The 21458-nt window shown below is 40.9% G+C and overlaps 1 protein-coding gene across 11 annotated transcripts in view; it reads right to left on the reverse strand.

Moving 5' to 3' along the window:
• The window catches only part of ep400 (E1A binding protein p400), a 37861-nt gene that overhangs the window by 10588 nt on the left and 5815 nt on the right, over positions 1 to 21458 (reverse strand). For 7 of the 11 annotated variants that reach the window (XM_084086948.1, XM_084086945.1, XM_084086944.1 and 4 more), the window contains exons 5-34: positions 18578 to 18969; positions 17931 to 18236; positions 17621 to 17806; positions 17285 to 17425; positions 16148 to 16226; positions 16004 to 16062; positions 15844 to 15901; positions 15672 to 15761; positions 14422 to 14535; positions 14089 to 14276; positions 13776 to 13953; positions 13518 to 13654; positions 13148 to 13317; positions 12226 to 12400; positions 11975 to 12111; positions 11693 to 11879; positions 11446 to 11615; positions 10836 to 11026; positions 9865 to 10065; positions 7744 to 7905; positions 7471 to 7614; positions 3394 to 3476; positions 3015 to 3313; positions 2728 to 2930; positions 1990 to 2159; positions 1518 to 1714; positions 1323 to 1434; positions 767 to 1072; positions 261 to 335; positions 26 to 160 (exon numbers count right to left, since the gene is read on the reverse strand). In XM_084086948.1, the coding sequence (XP_083943074.1) occupies positions 26 to 160; positions 261 to 335; positions 767 to 1072; positions 1323 to 1434; positions 1518 to 1714; positions 1990 to 2159; positions 2728 to 2930; positions 3015 to 3313; positions 3394 to 3476; positions 7471 to 7614; positions 7744 to 7905; positions 9865 to 10065; positions 10836 to 11026; positions 11446 to 11615; positions 11693 to 11879; positions 11975 to 12111; positions 12226 to 12400; positions 13148 to 13317; positions 13518 to 13654; positions 13776 to 13953; positions 14089 to 14276; positions 14422 to 14535; positions 15672 to 15761; positions 15844 to 15901; positions 16004 to 16062; positions 16148 to 16226; positions 17285 to 17425; positions 17621 to 17806; positions 17931 to 18236; positions 18578 to 18969 (5045 nt within the window). The remainder of the gene's footprint in view (positions 1 to 25; positions 161 to 260; positions 336 to 766; positions 1073 to 1322; positions 1435 to 1517; positions 1715 to 1989; positions 2160 to 2727; positions 2931 to 3014; positions 3314 to 3393; positions 3477 to 7470; positions 7615 to 7743; positions 7906 to 9864; positions 10066 to 10835; positions 11027 to 11445; positions 11616 to 11692; positions 11880 to 11974; positions 12112 to 12225; positions 12401 to 13147; positions 13318 to 13517; positions 13655 to 13775; positions 13954 to 14088; positions 14277 to 14421; positions 14536 to 15671; positions 15762 to 15843; positions 15902 to 16003; positions 16063 to 16147; positions 16227 to 17284; positions 17426 to 17620; positions 17807 to 17930; positions 18237 to 18577; positions 18970 to 21458) is intronic. The other 4 variants (XM_084086941.1, XM_084086943.1, XM_084086940.1 and 1 more) reach the window with 4 other exon arrangements.

Raw genomic sequence — 21458 nt, forward strand, 5'->3', positions numbered from 1 at the left:
AAAGCACATTAGAATATATTTGTACCATGTTGTATGCGTCCTCTCTGGTGTAGGTGAACAGATCCTCCTCATCTTCTAGGATCATTTGTTCCTCTTTCTCCACCTTCACTTTCTGTTGCTGCTGCAGCTCCCAGCCTCTCTTAGCAGCCTCTATGCGCTCCTGCAACTCACAAAAACACTGACAATTAAACAATCTGGATTGAAGTATTTACAGGGTGGGCATAACACAGTCATTGTCATATCTAAAATCATTTTCATACCTTTATAACCTGTTCATCCTCGCTGATGTGCAGATACTCCAGATAGTGCAGTGCGTATCTCTCAATAGGAGTCAGCTAGACAACACACCACAAACTTCAATCAGTACATCACATCTCCCTCATTTTTCGGAATGTATTTTCATGTGTCAGAAATGTATAGTTTAAAAGTGTGGGGTCAGTAAGATTTTTTTTAATGAGCACTTTTGTTCAGCATGGATGCATTAAATTGATCAAAAGTGATAGTAAAGACATTTATAATTTTACAGAAAGATTTCTATTTCAAATAATACTGAAAAAAATGTATCACGGTTTACACAAAATAGTAAGCAGCATAACTATTTTTAACAAAAATAATAAGAATTTCTTCTTGAGCACCAAATCAGCATAGTAGAAGGATTTCTAAAGGATTAATGATGCTGAAAATCCAACATTGCAACGTTCAAGGCATAAAAACACATACAAGATCAAAGAAATGTTCAAGTAACATTCATTTTCTATAACCTCACCTGCTCCATCACTGCCGCCAGCTCCTCTAACTGTGACGTCTCCTCTCTCATCCCCTCCTCCACATCAATCTCTTTCTGTCCTCCCACTTCCTCTTTATCACTTTTCACATCTCTGTTTACCTCCGTCTTCTCCTCCTCATCTTCATATTGGGTGTCCAGTCGGATGGTATTCAGAGCCTGGATGTATGGTCTGGCCACGTGAGGGGGGATGGATTCAGATGGGGAGGGCTCCTGGTGGAGTACCACAAACTCTTCCACTTTCTCTCCAGAGCCGGCCTCTACCTCAAACAGATCCTGAATGGTGCGCTGTGAAAGGCCAGCACATATTCATAATGTGAGCATTATGTGGCTTGTGAGAGTCAGGCTCTGTTCCCAAACCTAGTGAGCTGCCTCATTGTCTACTTCCTATATAGGTCACATCCTGACTGAAATGTAATCTCATAACTTCCTAGGTTTTGAAACCGTCCCTCAATGTAAAAGATTACAGTAAATCACATGACCGTAAAAGTGCAAGATTGGGTGTACACGAAGTAAACGGCTGTACATGTGTGTTTACCTGTGTTAAAAAGGCCAGAGTGTAATCCATCCCCTGTGCAGCTACCTCTCGTATAAGGTCTTTAGTGCCATTCTTCAAGAGCTTCTCCTCAATGGAGTTTCCGCTCTCCAACCTGACAGAGCACAGCGTCAGTATAAAAGCTTACAAAAATAAACCTGACAAGTAACTTAAATTGAATTTGTCCATCGGTCTGACCTGTATATGTGGATATCTTTGGAGCGACCGATCTTGTCACACCACTCCTGCGTGCGCATGTCCATGCTGGGATTTAGGTCTGTGTCGTAAAACACAATTGTATCCGCGTCAAACACGTGACCCATGGCTGAGCAGCAGCGATTGGTCAGGATGGTGCAGAAGATCTGTCTGTTGCGGTTAAACCTTTTGACCTGCACCTGAAATCAAACGGGACATGAGAAACAAGATAAGTTAAGCATTGCATTTTCAATACAAGATGACCAAGATCACATAGTAGTGGTGTTGATGGTGTTTAATTGATATGTAAGCATCTTTTGAGGCTCTGTGTGGAACTACATCAAAAAGGTAGGGAAGAACACTCAATGATATGGCCTTTCAATTATAGCCCAGACACCACTACAGCCTCAGTGGGACCAGGACTTAGCCAGAGCAACAGAGAGTAACAGTGAATATATTACTCCAGGTATCTTACCCTTCTCTCCTCCAGTGACAGACTCTCATCCAGCCGTACATAGGTGAGGTGATGGTGGTCTAAGAAGGCCTCCAGTATGTCTAGCATGCTAGCCATCTGGGTGAATATCAGAACTCGTCTGTTCTCGACGCTCAGCTTCTGCAGCAGGATGGACAGCGCTTCTAGTTTTCCTGCAATCAGATACAGGAACATTACATCACATCAAAATTAATAAGGTTTTATTTTATACTTTTTTTGCAGCTGGTTGCAGCCCAAGATTGCCATGCCATATTTTTTATTTGTTTTTTCCATGGCATTCTGTTATTGCGGGATTATCCAAGTTGGAAAGGAAGACACAATCTGACAGTTTACAACTGGGTAAAATAAGCTGCAAAAGTGGGCCAAACTTTATACTGATATTTATGGACTATAAAGGTGACTAGTATAACACACACTCTACCATTCAAAAGTTTTTGAAAGTAGTCTCTTATGCTCACCAAGGCTGCATTTATTTAAGCAAAAATACAGTAATAGGAATATTGTGAAATATAATTACAGTTTAAAATAATTTTTCAAATTTTTTTTTTTAATGTCATTTGTTACTGTGATGCAAAGCTGAATTTTCAGCATCATTACTCCAGTCTTCAGTGTCACATAGGATGGATAGAAGAATATACAATTATATGCTCGACTAAATATCAATAGTATTTGTAAAATTAAAATCTGAAGGAAAAAGAGCTGAGGTGCTGCTGTGCATACCTGAATCCATCTCAAGCATGTGTATATCAGGGAAGCTGGTGACAGGAGGACAGGCTAAGGTCCGGATCTCTGCGTTGTGTGGAGCAGACACTTCCTGTAGCAGGCGCCTGAATGATTTTTGTGCTATACTGTAAAACGGTGGAGGATTAGACGCATACAGCTGAGGGGGTGGGGCCACAGCAGCGGGAAGTATGCAGGAGAACCTAAAATATAACAGGAAGCAGAATTAGATCACGAAAAGCTCACAAAACTGCAACTCACAAAAGAGTTCATAGTCAAATCCAGACCTCTTCAACAAGATGCATGCTGCCGCCTCCTGCTCTGTGTTGGAGAGAATCGCTGAGCGGAGTGGAGCCACTGTGGACACGTATGTCTGCTGAGCCCTGATGCAACTGTCTCTGCCAACCCAGGACCAGCGGGAGTGCTGGGGAGCGGGGAAGGCCGGTGGAGGGCGTCCCTCATAAATGCAGCAGCTTTTGATTAAGTCTGAACCATACAGCACAGAGCGCGAGGACCGCCGTTCGTTTGCATGAAATAAACTAGCCAGACGCTCTTTCAGCTGCCTGTTTCTTTCCTCACTTGACTCCTAAAGAGAGACAGAGACAAGGTTCTATTCAACTATTCAATGGACCTCATTATTTCCTTTAACATGGCTTCCAAACTTACCTGTGTTGTGGCATTAGCTGAGTGTTTAGCGTTTGTTTCCGTGTCTGTGGTAGCTGGAGTGGCTGTGGTTGCCATGTTGGTTGCTTTATGGAAACAGGCAGAAAGAGAGCTTAAGTTTAAATGATCAACAACAACTAAGCACACTTTCAAAGGGGCACAAAATGGCTTACATTTTTTTATTTGACTGATTTCGAAAATGTCTAGAACTGAAATAAATAATAAATACAATAAAACTTTCATTTTTAAAATTTCTATAAATATAATTTTGCCTAGCAACGTCAAGCTCTAACATATTTAATAAGGTAGAGTTAAAAAAAAATACAAGAGTTGCATGAATACAAAAAAAAAGTAAAATAAAAACTAAAAAAAAGTAAAAATACAGCAGTTTAGATTATACAAGATACATTTACATATGACAAAAATTCTAACTTTTTTAACTAAAGTTTTTAAGTGAGCTTACTACATAAAAATGTTGTCTACTTGTATTTAATAATCAGGTAGAAATTGTCTATTAGTGATTAAAAATAATTTTATATAAGCTTATAAAATCACAAATACAGTGAGGAAAATAAGTATTTGAACACCCTGCTATTTTGCAAGTTCTCCCACTTAGAAATCATGAAGGGGTCTGAAATTGTCATCGTAGGTGCATGTCCACTGTGAGAGACATAATCTAAAAAACAAAATCCAGAAATCACAATGTATGATTTTTTAACTACACTGCTCAAAAAAATAAAGGGAACACTTTTTAAGCAGAGAATAGCATCAAGTCAGTTAAACTCCTGGGATATTGATCTGGTCAGTTAAGTAACAGAGGGGGTTGGTAATCAGTTTCAGCTGCTTTAGTGTTAATGAAATTAACAGCAGGTGCACTAGATGGGCAACAGTGAGACAACCCCCAAAACAGGAATGGTTTTACAGGTGGAGGCCACTGACATTTTTTCCCTACTGTTTTTCACCAGTTTTGCATTTGGCTAGGGTCAGTGTCACTACTGGTAGCATGAGGCGATACCTGGACCCTACAGAGGTTGCGCAGGCAGTCCAGCTCCTTCAGGATGGCTCATCAATACGTGCCATTGCCAGAAGGTTTGCTGTGTCTCCCAGCACAGTCTCAAGAGCATGGAGGAGATTCCAGGAAGACAGACAGCTACTTTAGGAGAGCTGAACAGGGCCGTAGAAGGTCCTTAACCCATCAGCAGGACCGGTATCTGCTCCTTTGTGCGAGGAGGAACATGATGAGCACTGCCAGAACCCTACAAAATGACCTCCAGCAGGCCACTGGTGTGAATGTCTCTGACCAAACAATCAGAAACAGACTTCATGAGGGTGGCCTGAGGGCCCGACGTCTTCTAGTGGGCCCTGTGCTCACTGCCCAGCACCAGGGAGCTCGATTGGCATTTCCCATTGAACACCAGAATTGGCAGGTCCGCCACTGGTGCCCTGTGGTTTTCACAAATGAGAGCAGGTTCACCCTGAGCACGTGACAGACAGGAAAGGGTCTGGAGAAGCCGTGGAGAATGTTATGCTGCCTGTAACATCGTTCAGCATGACCGGTTTGGTGGTGGGTCAGTGAGGGTCTGGGGAGGCATATCCATGGAGGGACGCACAGACCTCTGCAGGCTAGACAATGGCACCCTGACTGCCATTAGGTATTGGGATGAAATCCTTGGATCCATTGTCAGACCCTATGCTGGTGCAGTGGGTCCTGGGTTCCTCCTGGTGCACAACAATGCCCGGCCTCATGTGGCGAGAGCATGTAGGCAGTTCCTGGAGGATGAAGGAATGATACCATTGAAGGGCCACCACGCTCACCTGACCTACATCCAATAGAACACCTCTGGGACATGGCACCTCAGACTGTCCAGGAGCTCAGTGATGCGCTGGTCCAGATCTGGGAGGAAATACCCCAGGACACCATCCGTCGTCTCAGTAGGAGCATGTCCCGACGTTGTCAGGCATGCATACAAGCACGTGGGGGCCATACAAACTACTGAGAACCATTTTGAGTTGCTGCAATGAAATTTCAGCAAAATTGACCAAATTGACTGCATCATTTTTTCACTTAGATTTCCGGGGTGTCTTTGAATTCAATCCTCTGTAGGTTGATTATTTTCATTTCCATCAAACGATGTGGCATCCTTTCGTTCATAACACATTACCCAGTCCATATTAGTATAGATATCCAGCATGATATTTTTCCCCATTGAGATCTGATGTGTTTTCAAAGTGTTCCTTTAATTTTTTTGAGCAGTGTATTTATTTGTATGATACAGCAAATAAGTATTTGAACACCTGTCTATCAGCTAGAATTCTGACCCTAAAAGACCTGTTAGTCTGCCTTTAAAATGTCCACCTCCACTCCATTTATTATCCTAAATTAGATGCACCTGTTTGAGGTCGTTAGCTGCATAAAGACACCTGTCCACCCCATACAATCAGTAAGAATCCAACTACTAACATGGCCAAGACCAAAGAGCTGTCCAAAGACACTAGAGACAAAATTGTACACCTCCACAAGGCTGGAAAGGGCTACAGGGAAATTGCCAAGCAGCTTGGTGAAAAAAGGTCCACTGTTGGAGCAATCATTAGAAAATGGAAGAAGCTAAACATGACTGTCAATCTCCCTCGGACTGGGGCTCCATGCAAGATCTCACCTCGTGGGGTCTCAATGATCCTAAGAAAGGTGAGAAATCAGCCCAGAACTACACGGGAGGAGCTGGTCAATGACCTGAAAAGAGCTGGGACCACCGTTTCCAAGGTTACTGTTGGTAATACACTAAGACGTCATGGTTTGAAATCATGCATGGCACGGAAGGTTCCCCTGCTTAAACCAGCACATGTCAAGGCCCATTCATGTGATCAGATGAGACCAAAATATAACTTTTTGGTCATAATTCCACTAACCGTGTTTGGAGGAAGAAGAATGATGAGTACCATCCCAAGAACACCATCCCTACTGTGAAGCATGGGGGTGGTAGCATCATGCTTTGGGGGTGTTTTTCTGCACATGGGACAGGGCGACTGCACTGTATTAAGGAGAGGATGACCGGGGCCATGTATTGCGAGATTTTGGGGAACAACCTCCTTCCCTCAGTTAGAGCACTGAAGATGGGTCGAGGCTGGGTCTTCCAACATGACAATGACCCGAAGCACACAGCCAGGATAACCAAGGAGTGGCTCTGTAAGAAGCATATCAAGGTTCTGGCGTGGCCTAGCCAGTCTCCAGACCTAAACCCAATAGAGAATCTTTGGAGGGAGCTCAAACTCCGTGTTTCTCAGCAACAGCCCAGAAACCTGACTGATCTAGAGAAGATCTGTGTGGAGGAGTGGGCCAAAATCCCTCCTGCAGTGTGTGCAAACCTGGTGAAAAACTACAGGAAACGTTTGACCTCTGTAATTGCAAACAAAGGCTACTGTACCAAATATTAACATTGATTTTCTCAGGTGTTCAAATACTTATTTGCAGCTGTATCATACAAATAAATAGTTAAAAAATCATACATTGTGATTTCTGGATTTTTTTTTTTAGATTATGTCTCTCACAGTGGACATGCACCTACGATGACAATTTCAGACCCCTCCATGATTTCTAAGTGGGAGAACTTGCAAAATAGCAGGGTGTTCAAATACTTATTTTCCTCACTGTAACTAGAAAGGTCATGTAAATTAATTGAGCATTAAGAGGGTAAACCCTGAAAAACAGAGCTCTTGAAAATTTTGGAATTATGTAATTAGATTATTTATTTGAGTTTTTTTGCATTTTATTTTCATTTAGCACAATGTGTGGGGAGAGAGAGGAATGGAATCATTCAGGAAATCATTTTAATTTAATTTTATGTTTTTTTTTTAAATTATTTTAATATATAACCAGTCCTATTTGCTATAAATAACAACTAACAAACATTGAAAACAAGTGGCTAAAAGCAGGTACTGGAACAACAAGTTGCAGAAACATTTTAACCTACATAGATGTCCTTTAAAATGTCCTTTTGTTGGCAGGTTGAGAACCACTGATTTAGGTGATGGTCGATCACTATTGAGAATAACAATCAGCTTTAGGATGGAGCAGTGTCTCACCTTGTGGTGTGGAGGTGGCAGGGGGTGGCGTGCCTGAGGAGTTCTGGACAGGCACAGCCTGGGGCACGGTAGGCATCACCATTGGTGGTCCCTGTGGCCTGAGAAGAGGCTGTCCGGGGGCTGACACAATCTGCAGGATGTTGCCTAATGCAGACACATACATATATAAGCGTCGCATTAGGCCACTGAACACACATAAAATCAACTGGCACAAGTGACTGAACATGGCAATGAAATGAGACAGCGAGAGGATGAACACGGGCTGGACATTACCGAGTGTACCTTGGAGCTGCAGGGGCTGGCCGGTGGTGAGCTGCCGCAGCTGACTCGGGGACAATGTGAACTTGTTTCCCTGGAACTGCAAGGTAACAGGGGTCTCTGGCTGGGTGATGCGGCCCTGTCCAACTAACTGAGCAACCTTCACCACATCTCCACCTTCAGTAGGGAAAAATGACTAATGTTAAATTACAGTGCAAAGCAGCTAAAAATGTCTCTGAGAAAAAAACAAAACAAAAAAAACAAACATTTGAGTTAGTTTCGGGGTGAGCACGGAAAGAAACATGCGTGACCCAGGGTGTGTTAAACGAAAGACACTTTCACAAACAAAACCTTACAAATAAAAACCTGAAACAAACAAACTGAAATCAGTCTGACCTGTTTAGCAGAGCGAATAAAAGTGGGTGCAAATCTTTGTTTGTTTAAAAGGTTTTCCATGTAACAATAGTTACATGTGACATGGGGAGCAGCGCCCACAAGCCTGATGCTCTTTTCACCCACAGAAGGACAATAGCCGTGTTTCCACTGTCGGGCCAAAAGTGAGCGTGCTAGTGCGTGCCAGGGCCAGTAGCGTTTCCACTGTCATTTCCGTGGCTTGATAGTGCCTCATCAGGGATTCCTCTAGGTCAACGACCAGGGGTTTTTAGCCCGCCAAATACCTTGGTCCAAAGCTGGCCAACTGGGGCTTGAGGAGTGGTCATGAACAAAGACAGAGTTTATCGGAGTCAGGAGCTAACAAAAACTTTTAAGACATTAAAAACAATTTTTAGCTCTAAACTCACTTTCAGACACCAGCGAGTGTATGATATAATTTCTGATTGCAATTCGATGGGGATTCTGATCACAGTATGATGCAGAAATGTATTTATATGCAATGCTAAAGGATACTTATGCTAATCATTGCCATTATAAATACACATATGATTAAGATTAAGAACAAAGACAAATCATATGCATGCATTTATTTGGTTTCATCTCTCTCTTCCCTGTGCCGTTGTTTATACCGGACTAATGCATCCACATGGCATAAATTACATATACTCCGGTTACTCATATAACTCCTGTTTTCTGTCCATGAGCTCCCTCTGCTCTAGCTGAAAGGATAACAGTATAGTCAGACATGAGAGATGTAATTCTTACTAAAGAATTGTGACATAAACATGATATTTTATCAATATTGTATCACAAATAAACAGAAGCAGGTGCAGCTGAATTATGCATGCATGTTCTCTTTTTATGTGAGATAATGATAAACACCAGTTTGATTCAGAATGATTGATGTGCACTCTGACAGTAATTTATTAATTTGTGTCAGCTGCAACATTTTCCTTGTAAATCATTTGTCAAATATCGAAAAGTCTTTAAGCAAAGACCAAACATTCACTTCTGTGATGCTCATTTTGCGATCAAGCAGTAGCGTCGCGGGCTACTGGTACGACAGTGGAAATGCAACTTGATTTTGGCCTCGTGGCTCAAGGTCCGAGGCTATTGGCCCCACCCAGCTCATTTTTAGCCCTAGTGCGCCCTGGCCCAACAGTGGAAAAACGGCTTATGAAATAAACGGCTCTGAAGAAAAGCTGCACTGAAACGATAGGGAGGCAAAACCATATTAGAAAGCTTCTGGATCATCCTTCAGCTGAACTGCACAAAAAACAAAGATTAGTCATTAAAATGCAGAACGGAAACCAGAATAAAGGGAAGGGAATAAATATGTCAAAAAAAGAAGTGAAAAACTGGAGGCAGCGGGTGCAGTCCGGAGAGAGATCTGGTGGACTCATGCTTGTTTACGAAGGGTGAGGAGAGAAACCACCGTAGGTCATCTGCTGAAGCCAAAGATTTTTACACTTCAAATCAGACTGGAGATATGCCAGCAGACACGGTGTCGATTTGTTTGCAGACACACTACGGGTTGAATTTTCACCATTAGTTTCTCTGGTGGAGGTCTGTATGAAAGCTAGCCCACTTCAGCAGAGACGTACCGTTGTCTCTGATCTTTACTCAGGTTGTTTACTGCTGTGCTTGAGCGCATGATAATAAGGAAACGTTTAAGTGCAGGTGCACAAGGGAGAGTGCAGAGGAGAGGGCCGATCTGCTGTCGGTGATGGGGAGGCCACTTACTAGGCAAGCGTGCCTGGGCCTGGGAGCTGAGCACCAGCCTCTGGGTTACCAAACTGGGCTGGAGGGGGTGGGCGGCAGGGGCGTGTGGGGTCACAGCAGGCATAGCAGTGACCCCGGTCACACCCATAGCCAGAGGGGTAGAGGGGGGGTTAGGGGTGGCTCCCGATAAGAGTGGTCCTGTTGAGCTTTTGATTGCGGAGGCTAAGGAAAAAGAGGTGGAGTTAACAATCTCAACAGACCACTCAAAGCGAATGTAATGGGGGTGGAAGATTAAAGAAAATTACTAGTTATTTGGGACATACAATCAATGTTATATTATTTATTATATTATACAGATGTTTGTTGAGTGGTGCTTGCCACAGTGCTAGAAAGTTGCGCAAGGATAAACTGCATTGCTATGTGATTGCTTAAGGTCACCATGAAATCAAAATTTATGGAAAGATGCAGTGTTTATAATAAATGATTTATCCATGCGCATTATTTATGTTAAATACCTGTGTCCTTCTAATCTTGCAGTGACATCTCTTCTATGAGGATGTGTGCAACTCACATGAGATAACAGCAATTAACAAACAACAATGATCCAATCAATTCCCAACTGACAAATATAGAAGAAAAAAAAAAAAAATACAGTAATTTCCATTTCATGCCGACTTATAGTTCAGGATAGTTCAACCGAAAATGAAAATTCTAGGGTTAGGGATTTCAGCGAAGCCTCGGAAAACATCACTTATGATATATTAGTTTAAGTAATTAACTAACACCAAGATCAGAGATGGCAACAAATAACATAAAAAAAAACATGTAAATTCCTAGGAACAAATAACTGACATGAGCATGTTTTCTGGGGAGGAGACCATCTGCATCAAAAAGCATCTGCAAAAATATCATACCACTTCACAAAAACTTGCAGATTGTGAGTTATGGGTCTAAGTGTGAGAACACGTTTGTGTAAGAAGTTAGGGTCTTACCCTGTGTGGAAGTGGTTGTGGTAAGAGGTGATTTGCCCCTGGGTTGTGTGCTAGGAGCAGCAGTAACAGGGTTGGTAGTGGTGGTGGGGGCAGTAGTCACAGCAGTGGCACGAGGGGCTTGAGTGGTGCTGCTAGTCATGGGAACAAGACGTCCCTCTGGTTTAGTCCCATACTGCACTGGCTGGAACAACCTGAAGTTACAAACATCCAACAGTCAGCATCAATTCATCTGGGCCATTCCTGTGGTACATTGTCATCTCCCCATCATACATGTCATAATATGTTCAATAAAAACACAAGTAATATTCACTACTATACCGCGTAGACTGTTTCCAATGTATTAAGAAATATACCCATTATATTTAACAAGAACCAGTTCCATAATTACATCATTCTAGGAAGTGAAATGATTTTTGGTGTGAAAACAATTGCACCAACATCAGTATTAACACTGTATTGTGATATTATTATGTTTGTCTCATTTACAAACATTATGCCCTGTTATTACTGTAGGGGAATTTACAGCTAACCACAGTCAAGGTTCATCATGCTTGTTTACATTACAGAATTCATTATGATATGAGAGTGGTGGGTCTTTAAGAATGGACACCTCATAGGTTTGATCTTGCATGGTCTGGGTCGTGCTGGTGGGTCACGTGCACTGTAGATCTCTTCGATCAGCTGTTTGGTCATTCTGAGTTTTGGCAGAGCCTCCTCTGCCTCATAACGAGTCAACTTGCCCTCGTTACTAATCAGGTCAAACAGTGACATATCTACAGTCTGGAACAGAAAATGGCCTATTAGTCAACAGACATCTTCTATCTTGCACAGTCCATGTGTTTATTTCTCTTGCTTACCTTCCACTGGTCCTGCTGCAGTGCGGTGAGCAGTAATGATGGGGTGTTGTACTGAAGTGGCTGACATATGTAAGAGTTGTGTGTGTCTCTGGGTTGGATCAGGTCTGGATGGTTGCAGATCTTCTGCAGCTGCATAAGAACCTCTAGGACTCTGACAAAATGTCCTGTCTTTAGAGCCTCCTGTGCACTAGAGGGCAGTAGAAAAACAGAAAACCACTCAAAATGGATGACTTTGAGATGAGCTGGTTAAGGTGTGTTTGGCTGAGTGTGTCCTGTACTGACCTGGGCTGGATAAGGATGTCCTCGTACATGCTCTTTTGCCTCTTGGACAGACGGCACTTGAGAATGTGCTCATACTTTTTGGGCATTTGCTTCTCTACATCTCTCTTGGAACGACGCAGGATAAAGGGCTGAATCATCTACAGCAGAAAGGAGAAAACAAAATGATGACCGTGGTGTTCGTGAAAGGTAGTTAACCAAAGGCACAACATCCTGTGTTAAAGTCACCAGAAACAACTTCCATCAGGCCTCACCCTGTGCAGTCTGATGACCAGTTTGTGGCAGTAGTCCTGGTTCTGATCGGTGCCGGGTTTGATGGGGAAGCTGAGGTATGGGTGAGTGATTCCAGGCAGGAGGAAGTGGATCATGGTCCATAACTCTTTCAGAGTGTTCTGCAGAGGTGTGTTGATTAAGAGGATCCTCTGCTGACTGTTGAGAAAATCATATAAAAAAATTCTAATTTTTACAATACATCTTAAATAGTAAGGATGCACCAATATGAAGGTGCAAATAAGCATCTATGTATATATATATATATATATATATATATATATATATATATATATATATATATATATATATATATATATATATATATATATATATAAATATTAAATTAAAATGATTGCTTTTAGTTTTTATTATTTTATTTTAGGCAAAATTGTATAGAAATGTAATATCACCCATATATATATATATATATATATATATATATATATATATATTAATAATACTTACAAGTAGATATAGATATATACAAAAGTATTATTAATATTTCGAATTAGCTTTTATTTTGATATTTTCTGTTCTGTTTACATTTTAATTTTAGTTTAAGTTAGAATAATTTTATGTGCTTTTGTCATTTCTGTTAGTTTTTTTATATTTAAATTGTGCCTTGATTTATATTTTTCAGTTTTAGTAATTTTAGTATGTCAAACATTTAATTTCAGTCTATTTTTTTTAGTTTAAGTATTTAATATTTATGTTTTAGCTTTATTTCAACAATTGAAAATATTTTTTTGACGGTATTAGTTATAGTAACAATTACAGTAACAACAGCAGTTAAAATCTACCAAATGTACTGTAAATATTTTCTCAAATGTAAAAATCTCAAAAACATGACATCAATAGATACCAAATGGAAAATTGTTCCAGTGTTTTGGCATGTTTCCTAACCTCTTTATATTGAAGATGGTCTCCCAGTGTTTCTCAGTCATATTCTTGATGAGCTGCACCTCGTCCAGCACCAGGTGCCTCCATCGCCTCCTCATAAAGTGAGACTGATCTTTAAGCAGAAGCTTGTATGATGTCACACACACGTGGAAACTGTTGGGCTCACACCACCTCTGCACACATTAGACGACAGTGGGAAAGTGAGAACAGACAACAGGAAAAAAAGGTGCCCACTTCATAACCAAGAATTTAAATGACCTACCAACTCATTTGAAAACTATTTTCGGGAATTATCTAATGCAAAAAAAAAAATGCTCTGACAACAGGGCTGGATTTACAGCAAGTCTGGTATGTGAAAGTACATGGTTCATACCAATCTCTTGTGTCTGCGCTGCCTTCGACTGCCGAGGTACAGCAGTATCTTCAGTCCAGGACACCAGCGTTTGAATTCCATTTCCCAGTTCAGCAGCTTACAGGTCCTCACCACCACCAAATGAGGCCCCCAAATACCTGCAACACCCACATGACACCAGAATGTGTTGCATTTTATTCTTAAATTCACAAAAAAAATTCACCTTAAGGAAACATTTTTATTATCTATAAATGTGCTAGAAGTGGCTGGTGGTGGTACCCTGGTTGCAGGCCAGGTGAGCGAAGTAAGCCACAGTCTGTACAGTTTTGCCGAGGCCGGTTTCATCTGCCAGAATGCCGTTGAGTTTTTTGCGGTAGAGGTTTGCCAGCCACTCCACCCCGACCTGCTGGTACTCTCTCAGAGAGCCGTGCAGCAGAGCAGGAGGAGAGGAACGACTCTGAGATGAAAAGGGATAATGAGTCATCAGACAATCAAACACAGAGAGCCCACTTTGAATTAAACAACCACTCAATTGAATATTTAATCTTTCTTTCTAAATCAGTCCCTGTGAGTAACAGCGTAAGTGACTCACAGTTAGAGTGGTCCTGGCGCTGCCTTTGGGCAGAATCAGGTCTGTTGCTGCAGCAACCTCAGCGATATCCTTTGTGGGCTTCCCATCAGGGCCAGTAGCCATCCGCTCAGCCCCACGGTACTGATCCATACTCAGCAAAGAGTCTATTAGCACTGCATCATGTGGACTGTTCAATGGAGAATTCATGTCTGAACAGAGAACAGCATAAAAACAAACTGTTACTGCAACATCAAATCAATACACGGTCAAAAGTACTGATTTATTTGAATATTTTTATATTTCAGGGCTTCTATTGAGAATGTATGAACAATTGCTTTAGTTCTTAAGACAAACCATCAGCTTCCTCTCTGTCTTCATCCTCGCTCTGGATGGAAGGCTGCGGCCACTCAAAGCCCTCGGCGTAAGCACCAGCGTACTGCTTCACCAGATCATCCAATGGCACTTCAGCTACAAGACACAGACACATAGTTTAAAGTAGTGTAGGGCCCTTTGATTTCCGCGATGCGGAAAACACGGACAGAATTTGTAAAATCTTGGATGAATAAATCAAAAGTAGGTCAGTACACTTAACTCGAATTGCGATATAGACTAGTGTCTGTGAATATTAAACCACAAAGACCATTTAAATATGAATCCTGCATGTTCTGAGTGTCTCTTTGCCTGGTTTAATTTACCACACACACACTGAAGCATGCGTGACGCTCACAGTGTTTTCAGCCTCTGCCGTCTCACTATATGAGGACATGAATGCTTGAACTTCTCCAGAGCCTCTCTGAGAGTCACTTCACAAGCATTTTACAGTTTCATTTGAGAAAAACTATTGCATATCAAACACAGAAACTGGTCTGAAACAGAAAGGTCTATTTGAAAGTTTGGTTTAACCTGCAGAAATTATGACAAATATATACTGTTGTACAGTAGAATTTAGCTAAAATTTTTACTTTTCATCAGTTAGTTAAATTGTAAAAGTTTCATGATTTAAATCATTAGACATGCTTTTTGATGACTAGATTTTAATTTAACCATTAAAATGGGAGCCCAAAAAAAATTAAAACAGAAAACAAAAAACAGAATTTGGAAAAAAAATAAAACAGATTTCATATCTAGTAGTAGTTGTTCGAGTTTTCAGTGGCTGATAACTAGAGAACGAGCTTGCCTTGGCCAAAATAATACAGACGTAAAATAGCCTGAAACCATTATACATAAACACGTACACAAAACTCCAGGTACTTAATTTTATCTCTAAATTCAATCAAATTACTCAAAAACATTTATTAAAAATAACTTCATTATTAGCTCATAAGAAGTTGCACACAAAATTCCTGAAAATCATTTAAAACTTTTTTTTTAGTAAATAAAAATAAATTAAAAAAGCATTGCCAAGTATGCAATAGATTTATATAACTGACCAATGCAGCATGATCAATGACCTTAAAATGCCAAAAAGCAGCTATATATTTCAGTCAATCACTAAATATGGAATACTATGTATTCGACCATAGTCTGATATTTTTCCAAAATATTAATATCAAAGTTGATTTCCGTTCAAAGACATGACCAAACGTCTGAGATGTAAAACTTGCCTTCTTTTGTTAGATCGGCCAGCTCGGCTTTCTGATCAGCTGCACCCTCCGTAGCCTCCTGCTCTTCTATTGTACTTTCCTCATCTTCAACTGCAAAAAAACAACAGAGCATTCAGCAGCGTGCACACAGACGCACACACAGAAGCTAACTATGTAGAAATGCAGTATGTACCCTCTACATCTGACAGCGAGGTGCTTGACTTTCTCTTGCGGGATGGGCCAGTCTCCTGCTTAAAGGACAAAAAAAAAAGAGGTTTGAAGATAGTTGTGGACAATGATGAGTTAAGCAGCAATGAGGAAGGATCTTTGAGAAATCATGGAGAAGATCTTACCGCTTTACTCTCTTTATCTGATTTCTCTCCGGATGACTGGGCCGGTTTAGCACAATGACCTGTAACAATACATCGTCTCTTCTGAATTAATAAACTCTGACAAACAGTTAAGACAGGTCAAATATAATCATTACTTAATCTCACCTTTACTTGCAGCCTTCTGCAGGCCGAGAACTTTTTGCTGTTTGTCATAAATCTCAAAACGCAGCTTGATTTCCACAACCTGTGGTAAGAGGGAAAGAAATCAATTACTCACGTTTTTACATTTCACTGCACTTCTTATCTAGCCTGACTACGTCAGACTTCGTACTTCCGCTCAATTTCATTTCGCTTCTGTACTCAGTCTGAGACAGCGTAATAGCTTTCCGTTTTCCTTCGGCCTGAAAACAGCCGGCCAATCAACGAACAGAGGGCGGGCTGAGAGCCGTGACGACGTAGACACTGATTGTCCCGTGGATGCGTAGATTTACTTCACATAATCTGCAAAAGTCGTTCACAGCCATGTTCACTCCGGTATTTTGCTCGATGGTTTTGTTTTCGCATCATACATGTGTTTACAGTGGAAGTTAGATGCGGCTGAGCATGCGCATAACACACGCCATAACCAAACGTTATGTGATTGGCTTACGGGTAACCAATGATTTTAAACTTCAGACAAGTGCCCCCCCGCGAGAAAGAAAACGCTTTTCAATTATGCCATGCCAGACTCTGTCTACGAAGCAAAGCGAAGTAGCAGAGTTTGGTATTACCAGGCTACTTCTTATCCATTGTTTTTAAACATGCACTAGACGGACGTGTTTGACCATTGCGCTCGGGTCTCATGTCTTTTGCAGAGTCTCGTCCATAAGATAGCGTTCCAAAAAACGCAGCGCCCAAATAAGAAAAAAAGCTCAACTTTTAAAAAATGCTTCTCTAGACGTTGCTTTTTTTTTTTTTTCACTGACCTGAGCCTTGTTTTGTTTTGTTTTGTTTTTTACCGCAAAACGCATTCTGTGTGAATGGTCCCTTAGAAATGTTATGAAAAATCAGAAATGTTGCCTTGGCACCTTACTGAAAAAAAATGTGTTTAAAGTACTAAAATTACTAAAACTAAAATAAAAACAAATCTTAATTAATATATATATATATATATATATATATATATATATATATATATAAAAGCACATAAAATTAAACTAAAATTATAGAAATAGAAGCTCATTCAAAATAATAAATACTATAATAGTATATAAATAATAAAATAACCAAAATAATACTCGTACCAATAATAAGTAAATGTACCTGTTCGATGTTGGACCAGAAGTAGTCAACCCCACGGGCGATGGTGCTGGCAATGTGCCGCAGCCTCATCTCCTCCTCTCTCTTCTCACGTTCCTCCATCTTCATCTGTTCGTCATGGTAACGTGCACATGTGCGCACAAGCTACAGACAGAGATGACATTGAACTCAAAATCAAAGCAGAATCTTAGCCTGCTCTATAACTAATTGTCACGGTCACTATTACATGTGCCCGAATGCATTGAGGTGTTACCAATGCTAGGAGTCACAGAACAATCGGCTCAATTAATGCTGTCTGAGACATTGCTAATATCGGAGACTGAGTGCGAGTCTTCTCACCTTCTTGGCAGCAGCAATCTTCCAGCGCCTTTCCTGGGCAAAGTCAGCCGCCATCCACTGCATCTCCTCCAGGAGGTAGTCCCATTGGGATTTGGGCCTGCAGGCCTCCTGCAGCTTGGGTAAGCGGCTAGCTGACCACTGGCCCTCTTTACGGAGCTCTGAAATGCGCTGGTGCACGTGACTCTCCTACAATGCAATGTGACAATCTTGTCTGAGATATTATAGGCAGCATATGCAACAAAGTAACCTATTTTTAGCTGATATTAACATATACCGAACATATTAAAGATCATATTGTAATTGTTCTCACCAACTTGGCTTGTTCTGCTTGCTTGTCCTGAGAGCTTTCCTGTGTGTTCTGCCCGACCGGATTCTGACCCAGCCCAGACATTTTCAGGCCGGTGGTGCCATTCGTGGAAGCGAGTTTGGACTGGGCAACAGAGGAGAGGCTGGGGCCAGTACAGGGGGTGCGGACCGGGACAGAAGGGTGTGGGGAGGGTAGAGAGGACGGGGATGTGAGAGGAACAGGAGACATGGCAGCGTTGGAGAGAGAGTTAGACATCAAACGCTGGGCAGGCTGGGAGGAATCTGATCCAGGACGAACAAGCGTCACAGTCTGAAAAAAAAAGAGAAGATGAACTGTAAAAAAATCTAGTTGTAATAGGGCTGTGCAATATTGAATATTCATGATATATTCATAATGGTTTTGCTGACGATACAAAATTGTGAACATTGTGATGATTTTATACCACTTTTTAGTTTCCAAAAGTGTCATCAGACAAATTTCACAAATTGTTTGACAGTCCAAAAGCTAAAGAGCCAAATCACAAACATGCCCATCATAACACACTTTTATTACTATCACAGTAAGCAGAACAAGCTTTTTCAAACTTGGAAGACATACTTCTCAATGTGGTTAGTGAGGATTTCTTGGCACAGTTTGTTAAGCATACTCACTGCCTGTCCGGGCTGCATGACAGACTGCTGCATCTGCTGTTGCTGCTGCATCTGGAGGTGGAGTCCTGACTGCATCTGCTGAAGCTGTGCCTGCAGCTGTGCATGTGGGTTAACTGGAGCCAGCACGGCCCCAGTACCCTGAACCTTCACCTGGAGCTGACCTCCAGACATCGGAGCCTGCTGGTCCACCAACATGGCCTGACCCTGGGACAGGGAGAGAGGCAGACCCGCCATGGGGATCCCACCCTGGGGTAGGCGGCCTGGAAGCTGCGGGGGTGGCGTGTGAAGGCTGGCGGCATTCTGGACCGGGGGACCTTTGGATGGGTCATACTGTTGCTGGTTCTGTTTCTGCCCACCAATCTGGACTGTTTGTGGGGTGGGGGGCATGCCTCCTGTTTCACGGAGCAAGATGAAGGAAACAGAGTAGAGAGAGGAAAGAGAGGAGAGACAGATAGAGGGATATGGGGGGCAAGGAAGAATTCCAAAGGAAAAAAATGAAGAATTTGAAATCATATATTGTCTTGTCTGTTTACCTGAAAGGCCCAATTTTTAAAAAAGTGACACTTTATATCCATATAACAAATTTTTTCTTGTTTTTAGATAAAGTGAAAGAACATGTCTGAGTCATATTTCATACCCAAATTCTACTTTGCTTTTTAAAAATGAGTATTTGAATTTACATTATTTCTGACAATTAAGAACATTTCAACTCCATTTCACATTACCTTAATGTTAGATTTTATTTAAATTGTATTATGTGGCATTTAATCATAATTTAGGCTATATAATGACTACGTAACATTTTTAAATCTTTACACATTTTCTTTGCACATTACAGCCTGTAAAATATTTTATATATATATATATATATATATATATATATATATATATATATATATATATATATATATATATATATATATAAAATATTATATATTGGTGTCCTTAAAGGTTGGATTTTTCCTAATTTTTTTAATTAAGGCATTAAGTTCAATTTCCAAAATATGATTTTTTATTCCTCTTTTTAGTCAACTTTAGCATGGGTGTATTCACTTATGCATTGCACTGTATATATATATATATTAATTTTGCTTGATTATTACAGACATTTAAATCAAGTATCATACAGTACATTAAGATGTCTAATTGTCATGAAAATAATGCCACAATACTTAAAAGCTTTATGGTTCTAAAAATGTATTTTGATTGTGGAGTGCAATAGAACTCTATAGCAATAGACATTTTACCCATTTATGTTTCAACCAAACTTTTGATTTTATGGGTATGATGTTATGAGTAACCAGCAATGTGTTACACAATGCTGAAGAAAAGGGATCATTAATGAAAAATACAGATCATGTCACAATGACTAAATAACAAAACTCAAGGTAGATTTACATGTTCTAATAATGGAAAATTAGAACTCGTAAATGTGAAAATTAAAATACTTCATTCAATGCTTAAGAATAGTACTATGAAGAACAAAACTAATCATGCATTACCACTGATCTATCCATAAGTGGAAAAGTCTAGATATTAAAAAACAAAAAACAAAATCAAGAAAACAATATAAAAAATAAAAAACAAAATAAAAAACAGGAGAAGAACTCAAAGAAGGAAAGGAAATGGACACGACTGAAGCACTGACACATTTCATGAACATGCATGAAGCAGGTAATGTCTGAAACATCTGCGTTAATACACGTGCTAAACAACAGCAAAGCAGAGGGTATAGCAGAGGAATGACAAGGGAAGTTTAGCACACAAGAAGGTAAAGCCCAGCTGTAAACACAAAGTATCTCCCTCTTTTAGCATTTCATCATGAGCAAAATTACCAACTACAGCAATGTTTTCAACTCCGGAGCTTTCTGAGGTTAATTTGCTTGTTTATAAGAGCTTTCCTGAGCGCCACTATCGGCTCCTCACCATCAGGTCATGAGGGAATTTTATGGAAACCGAAGATGAGGGTGGGAACTGAAAATATGATGACGATAAAACAAGGAGAAATTAAAAAAACTTGCTAGATGGAGGGAACCAAGATTGAAAATGCATTGAGATTCCAATTTGAGAATGCAGTGAGTTTAGGGAAGTGAAGGAGGATCTTTGTAGGATCAGGAGAGGAGATGTCAACTATAAAACCGCAGAACTAAAAGGAAAACAAACACGGTGTGAAAGAGGACATCCCAGTAGAGAGGACAGTTTGGGGCTCATCATCTGATGAACCATGGATGGAATCAGAGATGCCATTATGGCGAAGAAGAACGTACACAAATGAGGTGAATGGCTCAAGGAACTAATGAGCAAATCATAAATGAAAAAAAGTGATGTCTTCCAAATTGATCTTCAGCTGTATCTTCTGCTCAGCTGTCCCTTTGATGGTTAGCAAAAGATTTTGAGATGAGAACTGAGACTGAACTGAGTCCCAACAAGTGGATCACAACTGGAAGATGATGCTTGGAAAAAAAGGTGGGATCAACTTTGGGAACTCTAGAATGAACCCTGACCTCCAGCAGCATTGAATAACGGACACAAGAGCGGACCTGGCCCGAAACGCAGCGGCGCTCCTACCTTGCGCTGTCGGCATGAGCTGCTGGAGGGGAACGCCGGGAGATCCTAAAGCAGTTACAGCGGGGTGTTGGAATATCATCCCATGCCGACCCACTTCCATCCGGGACCTCTTAGCCTGATCTGGGATGCAAAACACACAATACCCTCAAAACGCAAAAGACCTCCCTCCCAAAAAAATGAGATATAGAACAAGAAAACAAAAAGGAGGAGAACAAAAAAAACAAAAAAACACTTGGCACATGGCAATGATGTTTGCACACCAGCAGGAAGCTGTTGGGAAGCTCCGTTCCCTGTTTTCTGGAATACAGGCTTC

The sequence above is a fragment of the Abramis brama genome (assembly GCF_963993115.1).
Source record: "Abramis brama genome assembly, chromosome: 16".
Taxonomy (NCBI): domain Eukaryota; kingdom Metazoa; phylum Chordata; class Actinopteri; order Cypriniformes; family Leuciscidae; genus Abramis; species Abramis brama.